General features: G+C 44.6%; 1 protein-coding gene across 8 annotated transcripts in view; it reads left to right on the top strand.

Moving 5' to 3' along the window:
• The window catches only part of INPP4B (inositol polyphosphate-4-phosphatase type II B), a 520158-nt gene that overhangs the window by 441952 nt on the left and 55485 nt on the right, over positions 1 to 22721 (top strand). For 7 of the 8 annotated variants that reach the window (XM_045830759.1, XM_045830758.1, XM_045830757.1 and 4 more), the window contains 4 exons: positions 5044 to 5200; positions 18823 to 18995; positions 20178 to 20301; positions 21348 to 21465. In XM_045830759.1, the coding sequence (XP_045686715.1) occupies positions 5044 to 5200; positions 18823 to 18995; positions 20178 to 20301; positions 21348 to 21465 (572 nt within the window). Of the gene's footprint in view, positions 1 to 5043; positions 5201 to 8209; positions 8600 to 18822; positions 18996 to 20177; positions 20302 to 21347; positions 21466 to 22721 lie in introns of those variants that run through there. The other variant, XM_045830764.1, reaches the window with a different exon arrangement.

Below are 22721 nucleotides of genomic sequence, written 5' to 3' on the forward strand. Positions count from 1 at the left end.
TAAATCAAAATCTTTAGCATGAGGTAGCATTTATTAGGGTGAACTTAGCCTATGAGTTTGAGCTTAGTTCTAACTTCTATTTGAAGATGTGGTAATACTTCTCATAGTCATATCTCAGTTTGTTTTTGGTCCCAAAGAGCAGGTTATCCAGTCAGATGTTAATTAAGCATCAGTGGTGTGCAGCAACTCTGTAGGTCCTCGGGGGGAAACAAATTACATATAAAACGTGGATTCTGACCTCAACAACCGTATCGTCTAACTCAAGGGAATGGCCAGCACTCGGAAAGCAAGCTGAGACATTGCAAGTGATTCCCAAAGTAGCCGTGGCTGTGTGACACAGAGAAAACATGTTGCAATGTTCAGAGAGAAGTTTTAAGGAAGTTAGAGAAGATGAAAAATATGCACCCTTTCCTTCTTTTATTCATTCATTCTTTCTTTCTTTTGTTTATCACCTGAGGGCTTGAGAATAAAAGGATTAATAAATAATAGTTACTCCCTCACAAAGCCCTTGGTCTATCAGAAGAAAAATGCTCTCAGCAGAGGAAGGGTAGTGCAAACAGAGGGTGGGGACTCGAAAGGGGTAGGGTTTGGGCTGATGGAAGAGAAGGCAGAAGGCATTCTAGGCATATAAAGCAGATGGAAACACTAGTCTCTCCAAGCTCTCCTTCATGCCTCCAGTGTTCACCAACAAGCAGGTGCGCAGCAGGGGCTCAGAAAATATATGTTAAGCTACTTAGGAGCCTGTTGCCAGGATAGCAAGACGACTAACACAGATGAAGGTTTTATCTGGAAGGCTGATGAGAAAGAAAGAGAATGTTCTAGGCTGATTCAAGGAGAGAGGCGCCTCCAGGTGGAGAGAAGAATGGAGACGGGCCACAATGCTTAGCCTGCACGTGATCGGGGGAGAGAGGGCATCAGCGTGCTGACCGATGCAGATGAATGTGGCACTCGGGCAGAGACCTGCTCGTGTGATAACTGATACGTAGGTCTGGGTCCACACCAGGGGCACGTGGACAGGTCAGTGCGGGAGAAACAATGGCTGAGCATCTGAATCCACAGTGTGACTAGGGGCTGAATTTCAGGATAAAGCCAGCAGTGTGGATATTGAACAGGAAGGTCGGGGATTTTTACCTGTGTAAATAGGTGAAGTGCAGCAGGATGATCAAGAGGAAGCAAAGGTTGGAGACCTCACTTAACTCTGATGGATGTCACGTGTCTGGCTATTTCTAGTGGACGTGTGTGTGTGTGTGTGTGTGTGTGTACAGGTGTGTATGTGTTACACAGCATGGGCCCTACATGTGCCGCTTTGTGACATAGAGTATTTTAAGTGCAACTCCTTTCACCTGACAGTCTTGGTAAACACAGAGTCAGGGACAAGAGCTGTCAGGCCTTTAAGAGAACAAAGGCTTGCAATGCTGAGCTAGGCCAGCATAGTGCAAGTCGTGCTCAATCAAAGATCAGTTGAAGCTTTTTTCTAAAGTTGGAACCGGTCTTGTTAATCCACTGGTCAGTTCTAATCAAAGTCCTCTGGAACTGGTAATGACAAGTGGGAAACTGTGCAAGGAGATACAGTTACGGCAGGGCTATTTTAGACACCCATATTAGTGCTGGTTTAGCCTTCACCTTCTTGCTGATGAAGAAGTTGATAAGTTAAACAATGCTGAACTTTAAAAAAAATTTAACTACTGATTCAAACAGTCAAGATTTCTCCCTATGTTACCAAGATCATAAACGTGTGGCATGCTGGGGAAGCACCGTGACCTCTGCCCTCCGGGCTCCCTCCGCCAGGTGTGATGTCCCCCTGACCACTCACTGCTACATCCGTCAGGCTTTTGCATCTATTGCTACTGAGCTTGACCTTCATCTGAGCTTAGGTTGTAACCCAGAAATAAATAAGAACCGAGATCAGCACCTGACTCAGAATGGACTGCTAGTTCTCCCACTGACTTTATGCCCTCATTGCCAAGAAAAAGATGATAGCTACTTCATCTCTAAGAAGTTGGGTTGTCTGAAGGCTCCATGAAGGTCAAGGACACCAGTTAGGCTCCATTTAATAAAGGTTAGTCTTTTAACCTACCAGTTTTCCATTATTTCTTTCATACAGTGGGAGACACAGCAAAATAGTGGCTGCTGTTTCCAGGGGAAGAGGCCCAGCAGTCTGTTTTTCTGACAGGTTGTGCTTGTGGTTTATTGCTTTGTTTTGATTCTGAACATCTCGTGTGACTGAGCAGCTGAACAGCATCTGGAGGCTGTTCCGCTGGTCGGGGAGGGGAAGGCTTGGTAGCACCACATATGCTGTTGTCCATCCTTATGCTTCCACGGTCTTCTCCCTGCTGACCAGCCCTTCCTCTTCCTCTTCATGGGAACGGTCAGCAATACATTGTGTGACCTTAGCTAGGGGAGAAAGTGGAGTAGGCCCCAGCCACACCAGCAATGCAAGCAAAATGAATTTCCCTCATGAACCAACCTTGTGAGTGATAATCATTAGAACAAGAATATATTTTTGCCGTTATTTTCCTTTGTGTGCATGTTTTCCCAGGGACATTACAAACAGTGGAGGGAAAGCAGATATTCAAGGCTCCCTTCCAGAATCCTGACAACCCCTTTTTAGCTCCCCAGTTCCAAAATAATCATCTTGCACTCCAGTCTCCTAGGAATTGAACCATCATCTTGCCCCCTCGGAATCCACTCCCTGTTTCATATCCCACTCTCACGAATGGATTTGGAGCCTCGATACTGACATGCCTTGTGTCAATATCGGCCACTAATGTCCCATGATCCAAGCTGACTGATCCTTTAGCCAAGGGATTGCTCCATTTCCGGTTATGTGACACTCCTTATTTCAGACTTAAGGGTGTATGTGACCAGCCTGTCCTTTTGTAGGGTCATAGTACAGAATCTGCCATTGGGCTCACTTTTAAATCTTAGACGACTGAAGCTGAATCCTGTTCCTGTGAGTGACACACTCCTATACTTGACCTTGGGCTCTGTCTCCTGACCTTCCTCTGTCTAGCTCATCCTCAAGTTCTGGTTCTTTCACAAAGAGGAATTCCACCACGTACCACAATTTTGTGGGAAATCATGGGCTAAGAATCAAGTCTTTGGAGTCAGGTGGAATTTATAGTACGGTTGTACCATTTAATGTTGAGTGTTATTCAGCATCTCTTACCTGATGTCTCTTTATATCTAAAACTAAACTTATTTGATGGTGTTTGAGGTTAAATTAGTCTATGTTCCTATACCAGGTGATATACATAGCATCTCTGAGTTGGAGTCATCTCTCTCTCCCTCCCTGGCTCCCTCCCTCTCTGCCTTTCTTCCAGGCCCTGTGCAACATATTAAGGATACAGCTCCCGAATAATTCATAGTCTAGTACTAGAGACAGAATGCAAATCAAATCTATAGCTTTTGTCTACTTTGTAGATGCCATACAAGAGAAGGAAGCATGACCAGCGAAGTTCAGAGTCCTCTCACTCTCAGGTTGGCAGGATCTCCCCCCCAAAATAAAGGACAGAATGGGTCCACTCGGAGGGTGCTGTTGAGTGCGGCTTCAGTAACATACTTGATTGTGCATGAACTGTGTATTAGTACCACCTAAGGAACTGCTCCATTTCTCATCCCCAACAAACACCCTCCCAGCTCATGTGTCCTCTAAGCATTCAATGGTTTAAATGTTTTCCTGCTGTTTGCCACGTAGCCCCTTACTATATGGTTGTTGACCTTGATCAATAAACATGCTTCACACTGCTCCTCGTTTCAATGAAGATCATTCTAGTGGCTGCAAAATTTACTTTTCCTATCAATGAAATCCTATAACTCAAGGTACCAATAAAGGAAGAAGAGTGATATATAAGCACAGAATGTAAAATTATCCTTTTAAACTACCTTCTGTGCAGGCTGTTCAGAGACGTGATTCAGATCAGTTGATCCATCCCTTGTACTCCTTTACATAAGAAAGGCAGCATGCAATACTGCTTGTTTTTCTTTTAATTAAAACAAAAGTTCCTCTCAACATGAGCAATAGGAGGAGAGATGAAAATTTATCTTATATACAAGCTAATCTGGAAAATTAAGAGCAATCCTCTCTCCCTTTTTTCCTCAATAGCAGAGTTTATTCCCATTCACTGGAGACCACACCTTATGAATTTCCATCTCCCAGAGTAGTCAGATTCATAGAGACACGAAGTAGTATGGCGGCTGCCAAGGGCCGAGGGAGGGAAGGACGAATTCATGTTTAAAGGGCACAGAGCTTCCACTGGGGGAGATGAAAAGGTTCTGTAGTTAAATGGTGGCAACAGTCACACAACAACATGAATGTGCTTAATAGCTCCGAACTGCACACTTAAAATTGTTAAAATGGTAAGCTATATGTATATATCTATAATCCTGTCAGAATTAAAAACAAAGACAAGAGTTTTTTTTAAAGAAACTTTTTTTAAAGATGTTATTTATTTATTTTTAGAGAAGGAAGGAAGGGAGAAAGAGAGAGAGAGAGAGAAACATCAATGTGCAGTTGCTGGGGGCTGTGGCCTGCAACCCAGGCATGTGCCCTGACTGGGAATTGAACCTGCAATGCTTTGGTTCGCAGCCCACGCTCAATCCACTGAGCTACGCCAGCCAGGGCAAAAAAAAAAAGAGTTTTTAATGCAAGTGGTGGACATATTTTAAAAATATTGGTGTGTGTTTTCTTTCTTACTAAATATCAATAAGGAAAATAGATATATCCAGTTTAAAATCTCAAGCTTTGGGCTCAATTATGGATGAATATTGTAGGGTAGTTTATCATTGCTTTATGAGAGAGGAAAATAGGCAACCAAATGAAAAGACTTAAAACACTTAAATCTTACTTCATCCAGAGAAAGTGGGTCTCCTGTGTGTCCAGACTCTGGCCAGATGGACGGGAAAACTGGGGCTAGTCCCTCGTCCCGCACTCGTACGACCGCTCCTCCACCTCTCTAGAGTGGGTTCAGCCGGTGTTGCCTTATGTTGTTGGTTTTCTTTTTGTACCATAAAAATGTGTATTGATACTCACACTCTTTTCAGGATAGGGTGTGGGCCAACGTGGGGAAGAGCCTGAACTGCGTCATCGCTATGGTGGATAAGCTGATCGAAAACGATGGCGGCAGTGAAGACAGCGGTGGCGGCAAGAACGGGGAAAAGGACCCTTCGGTCGTGGACTCCATCGTAACTCACCCAGGGGGTAAGGAGTCTTTCCCTCCCATCGTTGATGGAGTAAACAGCTTGAGAGAGTCATCATGAGACGAGCTAGAGAAAGAGGGAGTCAGTGGTGCCTTTGATGAAAGTGCTGATGGCGTGCTTTTGCTGCCCTGGCTGGGATGATGGAAGGCTCTTTATCAAATTGCGTCTCCGCTGCATTGTCAGCACGGCTTGAAATGCTCATGTGTTTTTTTTTTTTCTTTTGCCACATAACAACCTTCTCAAAAGAAGAACAGTGTTTTCTTTTAAAGAATCTGACATAGTTTAATCTACTTTTATGCATGCCTCCAAAATTATATTAGGAAGAAAAGCAAGCATCTGATCTTAAATCTCTTAGAAACTTCGAGAGACATCAGGATACAATATCTCAGAACGGGGCCCAAAAAGAATGCAGTATGACAGATAAAATGCTCTTTGCCTTATTCTGAGGATTATCTTTTGTGAATTATCTCAAAGGATTTAAGAAGGTTTGATTCCATGTAAGAATACTATGTTTGGCCCTGACCAGTGTGGCTCAAACCTGACCAGTGGGGTGGATGTCATTCTGCGAAGTGAAGGGTCACTGGTTTGATTTCTGGTCAAGGCACATGCCTGGGCTGTGCGTTCAGGCCCCAGTCAGCGTGCTGGTGAGTGACAGCCCATCGATGTTTCTCTCCCCCTCTGTCCCCTTCCCTTCCCATCTCTCTAAAAATAAATTAAACTCAAATAAAAAGAATCACACATTTGTGCATTATTCCAAAGACGTATTAGGAAGTCTAGATTTTCACTGAAACATGTACACACTCATACACACGTGCATATATATGCACATACATGTGGGTATATGTGTGTGTGTCTATAGACAGAGAGGTATATAGATAAAAAATCGATAGGTATGGCTTAGCACAGCTGACCAGCAAATGTGATCATCAAAATTTAACTATAGTTGTGTCCCTCTAAATGGCTTTTTTTTGGTTGTTAAAATCCATTTGCTAATTTGATTAGTTTTGATAGAAAAACCAAGACTAACACCATTTTTTTTAATGGTAGGGAGAGTTTCTATTAGAGTTGCTCCAGCCCTTCTGCCATATATCCTGTCTTTGGAGAGAAGAAACAGTGTTGTCCTGCCCTTTTCTTCTGCAGCCTGCTTTTCCTTTTATTTTAAGAAAATAAGTTATAAGAAAATATAGATACTTCTAAAGTTAAATTCATGTTTTTCCAACTTGTTTTCCTGACTTTTCATTACTCACAGTTTCATCAGGAGTTTAATTATGGGAACATCTATCTTTTATCACTTGAGTAACGGTAGAACCATTTCCAAACCACTTTGGAATCAGCGGCTTTCTAAAGTCCTTTTTATTGCCAGCGTCCCTCATCTTCTGTGGTGCAGTGACGTAGGTGGGGAGTTTGCATTAATGTTCTTCACATCGGTACCGGCTTGGTCTACCTGTCTGTGGGGATTTCCATTTTTAATGGCATCAGTTTTATTAATGAACTTAGTCCAATTTCATAACTAATTGAATCAAAATGTGTATTTCCCCTGCCCCGTTCCTAGGTTCAGCCATTTCCAAGGAATCTGGTATCATGTATTGGAAACGAGCATGTAGAAACCGACATTTAGGTGGATAGGAACATTTGGATGGCTCTTGTTAATGGCAGGTACTCTCACCACCAGTACCTACAAGCATCCTTTTAACTGCAGGCTTCCCAGCCATTCTTATTTTTGCTGATTTCATTACTTTGGATGGAAACCATCGTTTTGTGATTTCTGGTTATTTGTGAAGTTTGACATTATATAACTTAATATTTCATTTCAGGATGTTATTTATGATAATAAAATTGATTTCTCCAATAGCCCCAAATTTATCTCCAGCCCGTCACTGGCATGGAAAAGGCATTTCATTCTTCTCTTTTTACAATTAATTAATGAACTGAGTCAGTGAAGAATTTGCATTACCTATAATTTATTGGAATGTATGATGTGGTACATACTAACAGGCATTTGCTGCAGCATCATTTATTAGTGACTTGTTTCCTCATGTTGTATGAGTTTTTTTTCTTTAAATATTAAGCTCAGCAAATATTTTTAATCAACCTCTGGAGTTTTTATTCTGTCAATTTATGTTTTACATTGGGATACATTTTGAAATCTCATAGGTTAAGTCAACCCTTTGAAAGTCAGTTTTTCTTTCTCCATCACCACCCTCCATTTTTACATTTCAGCTGTAATTTGTGTTTGTTTTGCTGGTGTGGATCTCACATGGTTAAACAGGTGGTCTCTTGCATGTGTCTACCTGTATCCATGTGTGTTCCTCTCTAACCTGCAGACATTTTTCTTTTCAAGTTGCAGACTTTCCTTTAATACAGTATTTAATGTTTTTAATGTGTGGTTTTGAAGGTCACTTGTTTTAGATCTAGGGTTTTACGATATATCTTCATAAATGTCTTTTCAAGATTAATACAAATAGCGCTGAGAGAAGTAAACCTTCTCTACTGTTCTGAACACAAGTAACAGAGTAACCAGCCCAAATGTTCATGACTGACCTGTATTTATGTGTTTTCTCTGTGAATGAGATTGTCCTCCTATTTTTCATACACTTAAATGTATTTGGAAGCATGTACTATATACATAACACCACATGCCTTCAATTTCAGAATAAGTTGAGGACTCAAGAATAAAATCAGGAAATATTAGAATCATAGATTTTGATATACCCTTAGAGATTCTGTAATTAAACTACCTACATTATGCAGAGAAGCTTACCCACCGTATCTCTGCCCATTTTTACCTGACCTGTGACACACAACTCCACTGACAGGAAACCGTTTTTATTTCTAGAGTGGCAGGCCCTAGCTGTCTATCAAAATGCGTTTCCTTTCATTTTAGCCATTGGCCCAGATCTAATCCTTTGGCCTAACAAATTTACTTTCTTTCCCCACATTATCACTAACGTATCTGCAAGCAATCATTGTACCCATTTTTGAATTGCCACTTTCTCGGTCGTTTTCAAAGGAGTAGTGTGGAATGCAGAGGAACACGGGACGACTGCCCGCCCCCTCGCTCCCAGGTGCTGTCTCAGTTCGCATCAGTCACCCGGACAGCCGCATCGTACTGCGGGCTCCACCGATATCGCCAGACCTTGCTAAATTTGACCTGTTTTTCAGGCTCCTCAAGGTTCAAGTAATATTTAAGCACTATTGTGGGTTAGCAATTGTGAGATATGAGGGGCACAAGGAGATTAAGACACAGTCTATCTCAATTCTTCTGAAAAGATTGATGTCGAAACCCATGACTGCAGTATAATACACTTTTGAGTCCACTCGAATAAATGCCTATTTCTTTCATCCATCATGTCTATTGTCCTACCCAGGTTTATTTTATTCGCATTTTATAAATGCTTTCTGTCCGTTCACAAAGGTAATGGATAAAAATGATGGGAAAACAGGTAAAAACAGATCCTTGAGGAACAGCACTAAAAAGCATTGAAATACACCTTCTGATCGCTACTCTTTGGGAAGGTGGGGCCAACCATCTATGTATTTATCCAATCATCTTATTACATGCCCTGCATTTCTCTTTCTTCACAAGAACATCGTGAAATGCCCCGTGGAAAGACCAAACATCCATCCTGTGTCATTGAATACTTTTTCCTAATGTACCCAACTATAAGTGCTGAGATAAATGCTTTGTCAGATTTTCTCAATTTAAGTATAGTTGGGGTACAACATTATATTAGTTTCAGGTGTGTGACATAATAATTCAATATTTATATACCTTACGTTGTAGTCACCATGCTGAATCTAAAAACCATCTGTCACCATATAAAGTTATTATAATATTACTAACTGCATTTCTTGTGTTGTACATTTCATCTTTGTGGCTTATTATTTTATTTTAATGGATTTTTCTTGATATTATTAAGTGAGTAACTTCACTAACTTCAATGACTTCACATACCTGCATGAAAATCATTATATTCCAGAGCTTATACTCAACATTGGACAATTATTTTAGTGGTTTTATACCTTATAAAAATCTGTTTTAATGTGTAAAGTGCAAAGATTGAAGCACAAAGCGTCATTTTCTTTTTTTTAAGATTTTATTTATTTATTTTTAGAGAGGGAAGGGAGGGAGATAGAGAGAGAAAGAAACATCAATGTGCGGTTGCTGGGGGGTCATGGCCTGCAACCCAGGCATGTGCCCTGACTGGGAATCGAACCTGCGACACTTTGGTTCACAGCCCGCGCTCAACCCACTGAGCTACGCCAGCTAGGGCCAGAGCGTCATTTTCATCGAAGGACTTAAAGCAGTAATATTTGTGAATTCTATGAATGTCTATACGTTAATGTTCAGAATTTTGTGAGAAAGAAGCATGAACAAATCAGGCTTTTTAAAACGCATAGGTTAGCAGGTGAAGCAATTTTTAAAGTACATTTACAAGTTAAAAAACACTCAGTAGAATGTAAACAAAACACACCACAGATACCTTTATTGTAAAATTAGAATTCCGATAATAACTTACATGATGACATTTTTGCATGTCTGCTCTTATCAGGGAAATAATGTTTTCCTTAAAATCGTGCGGTGAATTATGATGTAACAAAACAACACTTGACTCAGGGCCGAGCTAGCTGGGCAAGTCCACAGTTTACTGATTTGGCTGCATGGTCTTGGCAGCGCCCATGGGTTCTCTGGACCTCACTTTAGTTGGTAAAATGGTATCATCTGCAAAAATTCAAAACTGCTTCCAGTTATAAAGTGTTATAATAATAAAGATGCCACATTATTGAAAGCAATTTTTTCTTTCCTTTCTGTCATTGGACACATTTTAATTGAGCACCTACTATGTGTTGGGCACTCTTCCTAACACTGGGGATACAGCAATGAACAAAACAGATAAAACAGCTGTCCTCCTAAAGTTTATCTCCCTGCAGCAGAGAGACATTTAAAAAATAACAGGAGAAATAAGGTCATTGTGTAATATGGTAGTGGTGACAAGTGCTGTGGGAAAAGACACAGCAAGGTAAGAGGGTTTGGGAATATTGTTAGAGCGTGGGGGTTGACGTTTAGTGTTCTGGTCAATGGAAGTTTCATTGAAAAGCTGATGTTTGAGCAAAGACACCTGGAGGCAAGAAAGTGACCCTGTGGATGCTGAGGGAGGGATTTCCAGGGCACAGGAGACAGCTAGTGCAAAGGCCCTGAGACAGACACGCGCCCGCCATGAGCGTGAAATAACAAGGAAGCCTGTTTGGTCTCAGTAAAGCAAAGGACAGAGGGCAGAAGATGAATTTAAAGAGGGAAGCTGGGGGAAAGACCATGTAGGTCTTTCTTGTTGGCTTTGTCTTTTACTCTGAGAAAAATGAGAAGCCAATGGAGCATTCTGAGCAGTGACTAACCTTATTTGGTGTGTATTTGAACACCTAGGCGGTTACAGGGTGAGTAGCCTGCAGATGTACAGGTAGAGGCAGGCACAGAGCAGTCAGAGGGCTGATGCAGTGATCTGGGTGAGACGTGATGGTGGCTTGGACTGAAAAGGTGGTGGCAGTGGAGGTGATGAAAAATGCTTGCGCCCTGTGCTCATTTTGGAGGCAATGCCAACAGTTTTCTGATTTTGAAGGGAACGTGGGAGAACAGGAGGAGTCAAGAATGGTTGAATTTTTGGCCTGAGCCAAACTGGAGGGGCAAGGGGACCATGGACTCATTAGGAAAGACACTGGAAGGAACAGGTTTTGTGCTCAGGAGTGGGAGCTCCTTGGGAACACGTTACATTTACATGGAAATATCAAGTGTACAGTTAGATGTAAGAATCTGTAATTCAGGAGAGAGGTACAGGTAAAGATAAAAACTGGGAAATTGTCCATGTATAGATGCTACTTAAAGTCATGAAACTGAACCTGTCAACAAAGGATTGAGTTTCACAGAGTAAAGGGAAATGACCGATATCACAACTGGGGACGTCCCAGTGTTAGTGTCTCAGAAAGAAGTGTAGGAACCAGCAACAAAGTTGGGTAAGGCATGGCCAGTAAGGTAGGAGGACACCGAGCGAGTGCGATATTCTGAAATCCAGGGTTAGAAGGAATCCCACGAGAGAATGCTCGACATGCCTACTGCTGCCGATAGGTCACGTGAGATGAGGAGTGACTTCGGACGGAGCTGTGTGGAGGTCATTGGTAGCACCGACGAGAGAAGCTCCATTAGCGTGGAAAGAGACTAACACCCAAGTGGAGCGGGTTGAGGGGGAGGAAGAAAAGGAAGTGGAGACAGCAAGTGGAGATGAATCTTGGTGAGGTTCACTGTGAAAGGAAGCAGAGAAATAGGGTGGAAGCTGTAGAGGAGAGTCAAGAAAGGGTTGCTCTTTAAAGGTGGGGAGGTCACGTCATGTGTGTGTGCTAACGAAGGGAGTGGCCCAGTAACAAAGGGAATATCGGCAATGTAGGAGGAAGGGGAGGGAATCGCCTGAGTGATGCTCTGGGGTGGGTGAGAGGGTGAGGTCTGTCTACAGACAGCGGGCCCAGCCACAGGAGTTCATGGGGCTTCTCCCGGGAGATGCCCCCGGGAGATAAGGATGCGCAGAAGAAACGAATGTGGACAGGTAGGGAGAGATTGTGTGATGTAAATTTCTTTACGGTTGTTTCAAATTTTTTAAGATAGTAGGCCCCTTTTGGGGGGTTGTTTAATATGTGCTAAAAACTTTTTAAAATATTGCCCATATTGCTTAATTCTTTCCACACTCACAGGAGTGATCATACACATTCATGGATGAAGGAGGGGGAGTTGAACTCACCTGTGTCCGGTCCTGCCTTCGCTGGTGGCAGAGCTCAGGTTCTGACCCTCAGGGTCTGAGTTGATAGCCTGCCCTCCTGACCACTCGGCTGCATTGCTCTGTTGCTTCCAGAAAAAAAGCATCTCTAATGTTTCTCTCTACAGATAACTTTTTGCTATTACCTTTTACACAAAATGTTGCTTTTATGAGATAACTTCATGAAAATCAATCCTGTAGATAGATGCTTCTTAAAGGTTTGCTATGGAATTGTGCCTTATGCAGAAGTATTGCCATGTATTTGCAATCACACTTGAAAAGTTACTTAACTCTTTCCTAACTGCCCTGTTCACGCCCACAGAGAAACTGGGGTAGACAGAGAAAAGAGATTCACATGTCCCATCTGGGAACTTTGGGGCAGATGCTTACAGAACGGAATAGAGAAATGGTACTGTGTGCAGCACTTACACCTCTTGACATGAGACTTGGTTGTATATGTAGAAATATTTCTCTTAAAAAATGGTGCGCTATATTTCACTCGCCTTGAACTTTACTAGTTCACTTCCAGATAAAATACATCTCGTCCACCGTCCTCTGCATGCAGGCTTAAATCAACTCAGTATCATAGCAGTACCTGTCGCTTCTCAATCCTGGTTGCTGGACAACATTTAAATGACGAGCTCTCTGATGCAGATGTCTTAGTGATTTCACGCTTCTCAGTGACCTATGACCTAGGCAGCTTATTCTTAAATGCTCAGCACATATGAAGGCCAGAGTCCCGAGGTTGGTTTTTTTCAAGGCTGAAAGGCAAAACGAGCCCAATGTGTGTGTGAGCGGGTGACCCCTCCAGGCCCAGCATAAGCCCCTGTCCCTGCCCTGTGCTCCACCAAACACGGAGCTTGTTTGATTAATGGATTTAGTTCCTGGAAACTGTCTTAGCAGAATTTACTTAAGGCTTTCAACTTTGCGCTACGAGACGAGGAGTTTAGCCAGGATATCAGCTGATGCATTTCCTTCGCTATTTTTCTAAGAGCAAGCCTGGGAAGTTTTACAACGCTGTGCTCTCAGGCTGGCAGGGTTTAAACAAACAAGGCCTCCCTGACAGGAGAAAAGGTGGCCTTTGTTCTTCTTGCGGCCGTTTGTCTGAGTCGAACAGTGCGCTCATTTTTCAATACCTCTGGAAGGTGCCCAGATCGGTCACTTAGCTTGGCTCATAGCTCAGCGGACTCGAGAATGAGCGCATTTTAAGGTATGTGTGTGCCCTTTGAGACTGCCCTGAGGGAGAGACCAAGGAGGGACGGTGCAGCGTAACTCCCAGGGTTGCCGTACACTTTCCCTCGTGTGCCCTACACCAGACCTGTCCGTTCTAGGTTTGGTCTCTAGATTCTCGCTCTCTGCTCATGCGTACTCTGCACCTTCCTCCTTCTCCCCCACCCCGACCTGCCCCTCCCCTCACCCTGCTATGGCCACTGCCCACTGCACTTTCCACTGTTTTTCTTCCTCCCATAGCTTCAGGCTCAACAGCTACTTCCACGTCATTCAGCCTTTTCCAAGTCCTTGAGCCATCTCAGCCCTTCCTGCCCCAGTGCGGTCCCTCCTGTCTTTTTGTGGCATTTGGCATGTCAAACGAGACACCCCTTCAGACTCTGTTCCTACAGAGCCTCACTCTTGGGTCTTACCGCCTGCAGCCTTGAGCTTCCTTGAACCCCCCGCCCCCCACCACACCCGCCCAGGACATTTTCGAGTGTTCAGTAAAGGACATGACCAGGACAGGACATGGGCTCCTCACCAGAGATGTCCCCTCTGGTCTCTGAACTCCTCACTCTTGTAAACGTGCTTCGTCGCTGCCCCATCTTTTACAGCACTAACCATCTCCCTGACATTGTAGGGCTTGCTTTATGCCTCTTCCCTTCCCTTCTATATTTTAACCTCCTTGAGGGCAGGGGCCGTGAGTTGTAAGTATTAAATACACTCACAAAACCTCACAGCCACGAGGTTCTATTTGTCTAACAAATGGGGATGATTCTCATGGTGGAAAAGGGGGAGAAAAGGTGATATAAGGAGGGTAGGTTAGCATTGGTTAGCGGAAGATACATGCAGGTTATTTTTTTAGCTCCTGGACCAAAGCCAGGAGCTGGAGGGCAAAGACGGGCAGGGGTAAGCCTCCGCAGGGGTTCCCTCTCCCTGTGTCTGCACCAGCCTGGTGTCTGTGCTCTGTAACCCCGGATACATCCGGGTACGTGCAGGCTCCCCAGAGAGCAGGCTCTGTGACCAGAGGCGACCACGTTTACTATACTCACACAGGGGGTTTAGCTGTAAGGTGTCTGGAGAGGAAGCCTTAACCGACCCCTCCTATTATGGTGCGCATGTCCTAAGTCATACCTGAATGACAGGGCCTTCTCTCAGGGGGGCACGAAGGCTGCCATGTCTGGGTTGATGGGGGACACAAGTCCTTCAAAAGCCATAAGGACTCTGTGGGCAGGGATATCTTCATTCCTCACTTCCAGCCCCTAACCATGAACCCACTGCCCTGCGTCTGTGGGATCTGGGCATGCTGTGAAAGCCTGTTGGCTGGGGGTTTGGTGTCTGTTCTTCCCGCAACCTTGGCAGTTTTGTCACTCTCCTTAAAGACTGTTGGACTTTCCGGGCGTGGCAGTTCATCATCTTAACTTAGGTGAATCCCCAAAGCTGGGCTCATTTCTCCTCTTATCACTTTGCATAAAGTTTAACGGGCGGGCGATGTTTCAGCACCTCTTTGTTTTCTGTGTCTGAAAAGCTGCGATAATGGAAATAACAATGGCCAGAAGCGTGTGTGAAGGTTGATCGTTTCAAAGGAGCGAAGGAGACCAGGCGCCTGCAAAGAAAGAAAACCGCTGAGAAACGGGAAAGAAAGCGTTTCGCCCTGCTGCAGTCGGTTGGTGTTTGGTCCTTTAATGTTCCTCCCAAGGAACATAAGTGCCGTTGAGCTCAGAGGACACGGACTTCCCGGACAGGAAATAGAGGGTGTGTGGAGGCGGCGAGGGGGCACCCGGCAGGCCTTCTTTGAATCCCTCGGGAAGTGTCACTTGAATGTTCCAGAAACCAGTAAACGGCTGGAAAACAGGTTCTGCTTGGACGGCTGCCAGCCCACTTCCCAGAGCTCAGCTCCGCCACTCACATTTTTTAGTTCCTCTGCTTGTTGGTCTCAGGGTCAGGGGTTTCGGCGAGTTTCTGTGCAGACACTAAAATGTGCTTTCTGTATTCCCCTCTGTCACGGAACAGAGCTCAGGGGATAGGATCAGAAGGGTGGGCACTTCGGTGCCAACTGGACCGATTAGCTCCTGGAGAGGTGTTGGTGCCATGATGACATTGAGGTGACCCTTTAGCCACCCGGCCTCACTGGATGGTGTGTCGTGTGTGTGTGCGTGCGTGCATGTGCAAGCTCTGAGCTGATTCTTGAAGAGACTGAACTCAGGAGAGTGGAGGTGTGCATTTCAGGATTTCCTACTTTGACTCAATAGTGTGGAATGGATACCCTCGTCATCCCCATTAGGACACGGCTTTATCATGAGGACAATGTAAACACCATGTCAGATTTGACATATGGAGAGATGCAGAGGTAAAGGGGAAGGGATGTCAAAATTGTCATCTTGAATCTCAAGATGGTAAAAGAAAAAAATGCAGCTTTTTCCTTCCCACAAAGTTTTTTTTCCAGCAGAAAACTAAAGCCTTTGCAGTTCATTCATGGGAGTGATTTGGATGCTCGTTGGAGCAAAAAGGCCATCTATGAGCTGACTCTGGCCCTGCGGTGGCCTGCCAGGCGGCACCGTGTTTACTCCAGAGCCTGAGACCCTCACAGAGCGAATGTTAACAGGGAGCGAAGCCGGAGTCGCTGCGATTTGCAGTTGCTGCCGCCATTTCTCTTTATCTGCTGGGGAAAAGGCATTTTTAGCTCTCATACGCTTCCCTGTTAGAAGCTCACTACTATCTTTAAGGCATCCTACCTTGTTCAATAACTATGATTTTATCACCAATAACTAATGTTTTATGTTATCATTTTCCTTAAATTTTAGTCATAAAATTGTATATAATTATAGTAAAATGCAGGCACTGGATTACTGTTAGTATCAGACAAGTATCTGACAATGCTCCTAGGTTTAGAGTATTAGCATATTTTCTTTATTCCAGGTTTTCACTTTTATTCTAGTAGGACTAGAAATTAAGCTTCTTTTTCCTGATTGCAATTTATGATTAAGAATCAACTAAGTATGATAAGTACGAGGCTAGGTTAAGAAATGAATAAAGAAGTTGTTCTGATGGGAATGAAGAAATCTGTGACAATCCTCTTTGAAAAGACCTTAAAAATAAGTCAGCCGTGTTGAAGCTGAGCTGTCACTTGGTCCCTAACAAGGGGAAAATAACCTAAACCCACATCAGTTTCCCGTTTTCTAACTGGAAAGAGCATATCGCACTCATGACCGTGACCAAGTTCTTGACCACTGGCACAGGGCAGTGTGCTGGGTGGTGCAGAAACAGTATGTCAGTGCTGCTTGGGAACTAAGCAGACCCATAAAGTTGTTCAGTCCCTTGAATGCGGTGACCCAGTGGTCCCGCGGCAGCCTGAGAAAGCAGCGCCACCTGCTGCTCGAGCTTGTTTATGTCTGAGAATTTGTTATTAGAGACTCATCTCTCCAGACCTCTGCACACAAAATTGGTTTGTTGTCTGTTGTCTTTTAAGATGGACATCTGGGTCAGTTCACTGAAATATTTATTTGCTTTGTGTGTGCACGGTGTAGTTCATACATTCATATTGAGGACAGTATTTAAATAGGAAGTGGGAGAGAGAATGGGACATAAAAGACTACAAATATGAAAAACCCATGAATATGGAATATTCCTCCTTGGTCTCTATTGATGTGTCTTTTATTCTGGAAGCAAGTGACATTCTCCACTTGCCTTTTGACATGTCGTGATGAACTTTAGAGTCAATAGGTAACCAGTGCTGGTTTAAATGGAACTGTTGTTTATGTTTTATCCCAGGCTGCCCAGAAGTTGAGTCCTTTATGAAATGATTACAGACTTAATAGGCCTTCATTGAACTCCCCTTTCTCTAGCATATTTTATTCATGGCATAGCACTTAATTCTACAATATTTTAAATAGCCCCCGATGTCCCTGACGTATCCTTCACCATAGCATCACATAAGCATTGACAGACAGTGTGGGCAAAAGCATGCCTTTTTATGCAACTGAGGTCATGAATTACTCTTCCAACCATTTTGGTTTATTTTACTTGGTTTATGACACCACAACGTAAATGAGTGACAGTAGACATGGTCTGACCGTGATGGTGATTCTTTTTATGGTTCCCTGTAACTCTTCCCAGGCCTTAGCTGGTGATTGACCACTCACACTGCTCGTGATGAGGCTTACCCTTCGGTGCTGAGAAATGCGTATTATTTCAGATCTTGATTCATAATTAGTTTTCATCCTGCACTCATTTCTTTAAATCTGTTTGTCACACTATTAATTTACTCACATTTTAATGGAATGTCACACAGTCCAGAACTGGTAATGTTTGACACTTGTCAGGGCTTTGATTTTTTAACACACTGTCAATCACATCCATACCATGTGTCAAAGTCATACATTTATCATTGAAACACATTAGAACTCGAGGCATACCCAAAGTACGGAGGGTTCCAATTTTGCATCTTGGTTTCAAGAGAAACCTACTCAAATTTCAAATACTGTCAAAAATACGGTTTCCTCATGCTTGTCTATATCTTCAAAGGCTTTTGTTATGTATTTTTGTAACTTTATCCATTCAGTTAAAGCTGATTGAATACCTGTTGTATATTAGACGCAATCCTAAGTCCTGGCAATCCGGCGACTAAAACATAAACCCCTTGTCCTCAGTGAGCTCCGTCTCTTGCTGGGCAACAGTGTACAGGGAGTTCCAGAACAGAGAGAGGAGGGAGCCGTGGGCAGGGAAAGAAATGAATGCAACCCAAACTTCAGTAAATGGGTTACGCTATGGATGCTAGTCTGGGAGAGGGGAGTCCTAGGAGGGGGAGTGCTGAATGGAGCCCCCAGAGGAGAAGCGTGCTTGTCAGGAAGGGGTGCACCGGAAGGGGGCCCAGGGCTGGAGACGAGACTTGCGGAGACTTCCCCTGCATGGAAGGAGAAGCCCAGGTTTGGGGAAACGTGTTCAGTTCGCTGCGACTCAGACTGCAAGTGACGGAGTTCTGGCAGAGGAGACTAGACAGCAGCAGAGGTCAGACAACGGAGGCTCTTTTACGCACTTGGACTTTATTCTAAATACTTTAGTACCTAAAGAATATTTTCAGAGAGGAAGCCAGAGAGTGAGTGATGGGGTGAAATTCAAACTGATTTGAGTGCGTGTGGCTGGAGGGAGAAAGATCAGTCGGGGAGTGGGATACCAAGGGATCCTGGGAGGGTGGTAAGTGCTGAAGGCCAAGGGCGAGGGCAAGGGGACTGTCTGATGGGTTATTGCAGCAGTAGCACTACAGTGGCGCCCCAGTCCTGGTGAAGACTGCAGAAGTCCCGAAACACTCGTGCTTCCAGCACGGGAAGAGTTGGGTGGCGCCGCCCACTGGGATAAAGGCAGTGCCCAGGTTAGAGATGAGCCAACGGGGGAGGGGCTCTAAGGTCGACACGCCAAACGCCCCTGTGTGGAGTGGCCCAGTCGGCTGCTTGTAGATATCTGGAGCTCGGAGGAGAGAGTTCAGTGGAAGATCTTTGATTCTCGTGTTTGCGAGTCCTGAGTGATGGGTATACCTTCGCTGAAAGAATAATAAATCGGTTCTACCTCGCAAGACCTTCTGTCACCTGTGCCACTGTTTTCGCACCCCTCCCCCTCCCAGAGGACTGGTATGAGCAGCTGTACCCCCTCATCCTGACCCTGAAGGACTGCATGGAGGAAGTGGTGAACCGCGCCAAGCAGTCCCTGACCTTCGTGCTCCTCCAGGAACTGGCGTACAGCTTGCCCCAGTGCCTGATGCTCACCCTGAGGAGGGACGTCGTCTTCAGCCAGGCAGTAGGTGCCTCTTGTGTCGCGGGCACAGCGCAGGGCTGGGTGTTCAGCGCTCTCCTTGGTCAGCACAGAGGTCCTCCCCGGGCAGGGTCATTTTTAAAGGGTTCCTTTCCTACAGTTTCGGCACCCAGTTTTTCTTATTCGTAACAACTGTGAACCAAAAGTTACATGGAAACAGCTTGTAAGAGCCTGTGATTATTTCTGCAAAGAGGTTGCCAAGTCTCTGAAATGTACCTTCTATTTCACGGAGCAGAGAGGCTGGAAAGGGAAGGGTCGCCATGCTGTCATCACATGATGCCTTGGGGTCTCCGTGCAGGGCCCAGCAGGGGGGAAGGGACAGCTGCCTTGCACTGCAGGTGGCCGGCTAGGACTGGCAAAGGGGCCTGTGAGCAACCGGCTATTCATGCATCTCCTGCGTGCAGCCCAGGGTGGGCCTCGTAACGGTCTCTTCTTTTATGTCTAAAATGAACTTGCCAGCAGGAAGGCTTGGACGGGAGGGTGGACAGCACCATCTCCTCTGCCTCCACCCAACCCGATTTCAGGGCTCCAAGGCCGGCCCCCATCACAGTGGCCAGTGCGGGGGCCTCCCTTCTCCCCTCCTGCCTCTACTCAGGATCGAGTGTTATAGACAGCCACAAGGAGGGGGAGAGACAGAGGCCTCTATTTCTAAACGTTCTGGGCGAAGGGAACACTTCGAGCAGACTGTCCCAGCCTCCACTGTTCCGTGGATGGCCCAGGGGCAAGCGGAGCTGCCTCTCGGGCATTAGGCTCTGACTGATGCAGTTTTCTACAGTCTTTTTTGTGACTCTCTGGAATGAGCACCCTTGTCTCTATTCTAAGTGTGCAAAAAGTATTTCTTAAAATAACAACATTATTGGTAACTGTTAAGTGACTTTTTGTGGTTTTACTACTGGGCATGGCAGAGACAGGATCTGTAGGCAGGATCTGTAGACCTGACCCCAGAGCTGTCCTCTTGTCTCTTTCCCAATGTGGCCCCGCCCCCTCCCCTCCCCCTCCCCTCACCCTGACCAAAGACTGTCGACCGGTTTCGGCGCAGAATACAGAGTCTTGTTACACACACTTGAAACTTATTAATTAAATCTCTGGTGCCTCAGAAGACTTTCATATTTTTAAATTAAAGTTTGCTGACCCCCATCAATTCTTCAATGAATTTTTTTTTTCTAGCTTGCTGGATTGGTTTGTGGTTTCATCATCAAACTACACACCAGTCTGCACGACCCCGGCTTCCTGCAGCAGCTGCACACAGTGGGGCTGATCGCGCAGTACGAAGGTCTGCTGAGCACCTACAGTGAGTACGGACGGCGTCCGCGCACGGGGAAGCCGTGCCCCTCTGCGCAGGGTGCTTGGGCCTCGGGGCCTTCTGTTAAACGTAAAAACGGGAAGTCCAACTTCACTGCATCGAGCATTGTTTGTCTTCACTGGGTAACTGGGCTTTTACCCCTCTTATGTGATGAAAAGCGAATTATACATTACTTCACAATAGAGACCTTAGCAGCTGTCTGCTTTTTTCATCTAAAAGGCCCTTTGCCATCCCAGTTTCCATGGCTGGATTTTTAAAGTCCAGCCGTCGAGTGTCCAGAACTGCACCGTTCAACCCGTCGCCGGGTGTGGCTGTTGCGCACTGGAACCGGACCTAGTCCAAACCACTGTGCGCCTGACATGTCTGCCAGACTCAAAGACTGGTCAGAAAAGAGTCTTCTACTCATAATTCATTTCTATTGATTTACAAATGAAATGATAGTTTAGACATATTGAGTTAAAGTGAAATATATTATTAAAATTAATTTTACCTTTTTATTTTAGTCTTTTCAAAATGTGACCTACCAGGAAGTTGAAAATTGTATATGTGGTTTGCATTCGGTTTCTACTGGACCATGCGGATCTAGAATCGTACTTGACCACTCCTTAGGCTTTATTGATCGGTATATTTAGATGTACAACTAGCCTGAGCCTCCTAGGCAGGATCTTCAGGTCAGCCATTGCTATCATTTCTAGAAATCAAATACCAGTCCTGCCGGTGGAGAGAGATCCACTTAGCACTTTGTTTCCTAAAACAGTCAAAACGTCTCTCCAGCCTCCCAGCAAACGTGTGCATTCTGCCCCCCACCCCCTCCAAGAGGGTCCGTTGGCAAGGAACAGCCGGGGTCCGTTGGCAAGGTTCTCATCTCACGGGTGAAAACCTTCAGCCGCTGAGGAAAAGCACGGGGAATGGATCTGCTGCATTCGCGATCCCGTTAACTAAAATGCGAGGACAAATTCCGGCAGCGAAGTGCGCTACCAGGTGACATTTTCTTCAGACAGTGTGCTTGTAACCAGGCTCCGTCCCCTGTGCAGGTGATGAAATTGGAATGCTGGAGGACATGGCGGTGGGCATTTCCGACCTGAAGAAAGTCGCGTTTAAAATAATCGAAGCCAAATCCAGCGATGTCTTGCCGGTGATAACAGGGAGACGGTGAGTGGTGTCCGTGTCCCAGAGACCAAGCTCTGTTAGGTGTTGGTGTTAACTCCTGACGAAGGAACCAAGGAGAACTAAGGTTCGCTTTGGACATTGTTGCTTTGTTCTGTTCTCCCTTTTGGTGAAAAACGAGTGTGGATGATGTGACGGGGGAAGATCTTGAAAAAATACCTGAAAGTCTCATGACATAAATTGTACACACACAGTGGGGCTGATCGCACAGTACGATGAGTGTGCAAGGTGAGTGTGCTGTTGCTTCCCCATGAAATATGAAGAATTCAAAATAACAGCTTGCATGAGAACACTTTTCTCTTTATGACTATCTAGTATAAAGGTCTGGGCATTTTTACTTTTGGGGCTGAAATCATTTGGTTAATAGCATCATAATTCTTGAGATGACTTCATATTCTGTTAAAAGCAGGAACATTTTAGAAAAGATGTATTTCTATGTCAGGGGCATATAACCACCATTTTTCTTAATTATTTTTGATAATTCACTCCCAGACCCAGATTTCCGAGAATGGTTTTGAATAAATAGCTTCGCAGGTCAGCCCATGATGAGCAGAATATCAGAAATAATTAAGAAAAATGATGGTGTGTAGTATAGACCTCCAAAGGAAGAATTATACCCTCTGGTAAATCATTTCAATCAGAAGTCCTCCAAATTTTAACCCTTTCTGGTGTTAGCAGTTTTCAGTGCTTCCTCATGGCATGTAGTATTTGAAAACATTCTCAGACCACAATGAATAAATATGAATGTACTAAAGAGAGAGGTTTGTTCATACTAGAGAGAAATGAACAAGAGACTAAGTAAACTCAAATTAATTGTTTTCTTGACTACAGTAAATATCCGATAATTATTTTAAATTTCATGCGAAGAATGATTTGGATATGGGGTGGACTGAAAGGTGGCTGCTGCTTCTACATGAAGAAAAACCACATTCTCATAAAAGTAAATACTGCATCTGCCAACTAGTGTTTCACTTGCCATTCATTGGAAGAAAGGGGAGTAAAACTGCTTATTACATACACCCAGAAAACAGTGCCACTCTGAAAACTGTAAAGATGCTTAACAAGAGTGAGAAACTGATACTTTTATCACAGTTTTTGAGGGACGTTTACCGGGCCGTTTTCTACGGGCAGAGGACAGGATGCTGTTTCTGAGGGGACTCCTCGGGCCGTGTCTAAATTGAAAGGTAGCTTGCAGGTGAGAGTGGGACCTCTGGGATTCCGGCCAATGAGCGGCCTGGCAG

The sequence above is a fragment of the Phyllostomus hastatus genome, unplaced genomic scaffold (assembly GCF_019186645.2).
Source record: "Phyllostomus hastatus isolate PE091 unplaced genomic scaffold, TTU_PhHast_1.1 phas_contig_159, whole genome shotgun sequence".
Taxonomy (NCBI): Eukaryota; Metazoa; Chordata; class Mammalia; order Chiroptera; family Phyllostomidae; genus Phyllostomus; species Phyllostomus hastatus.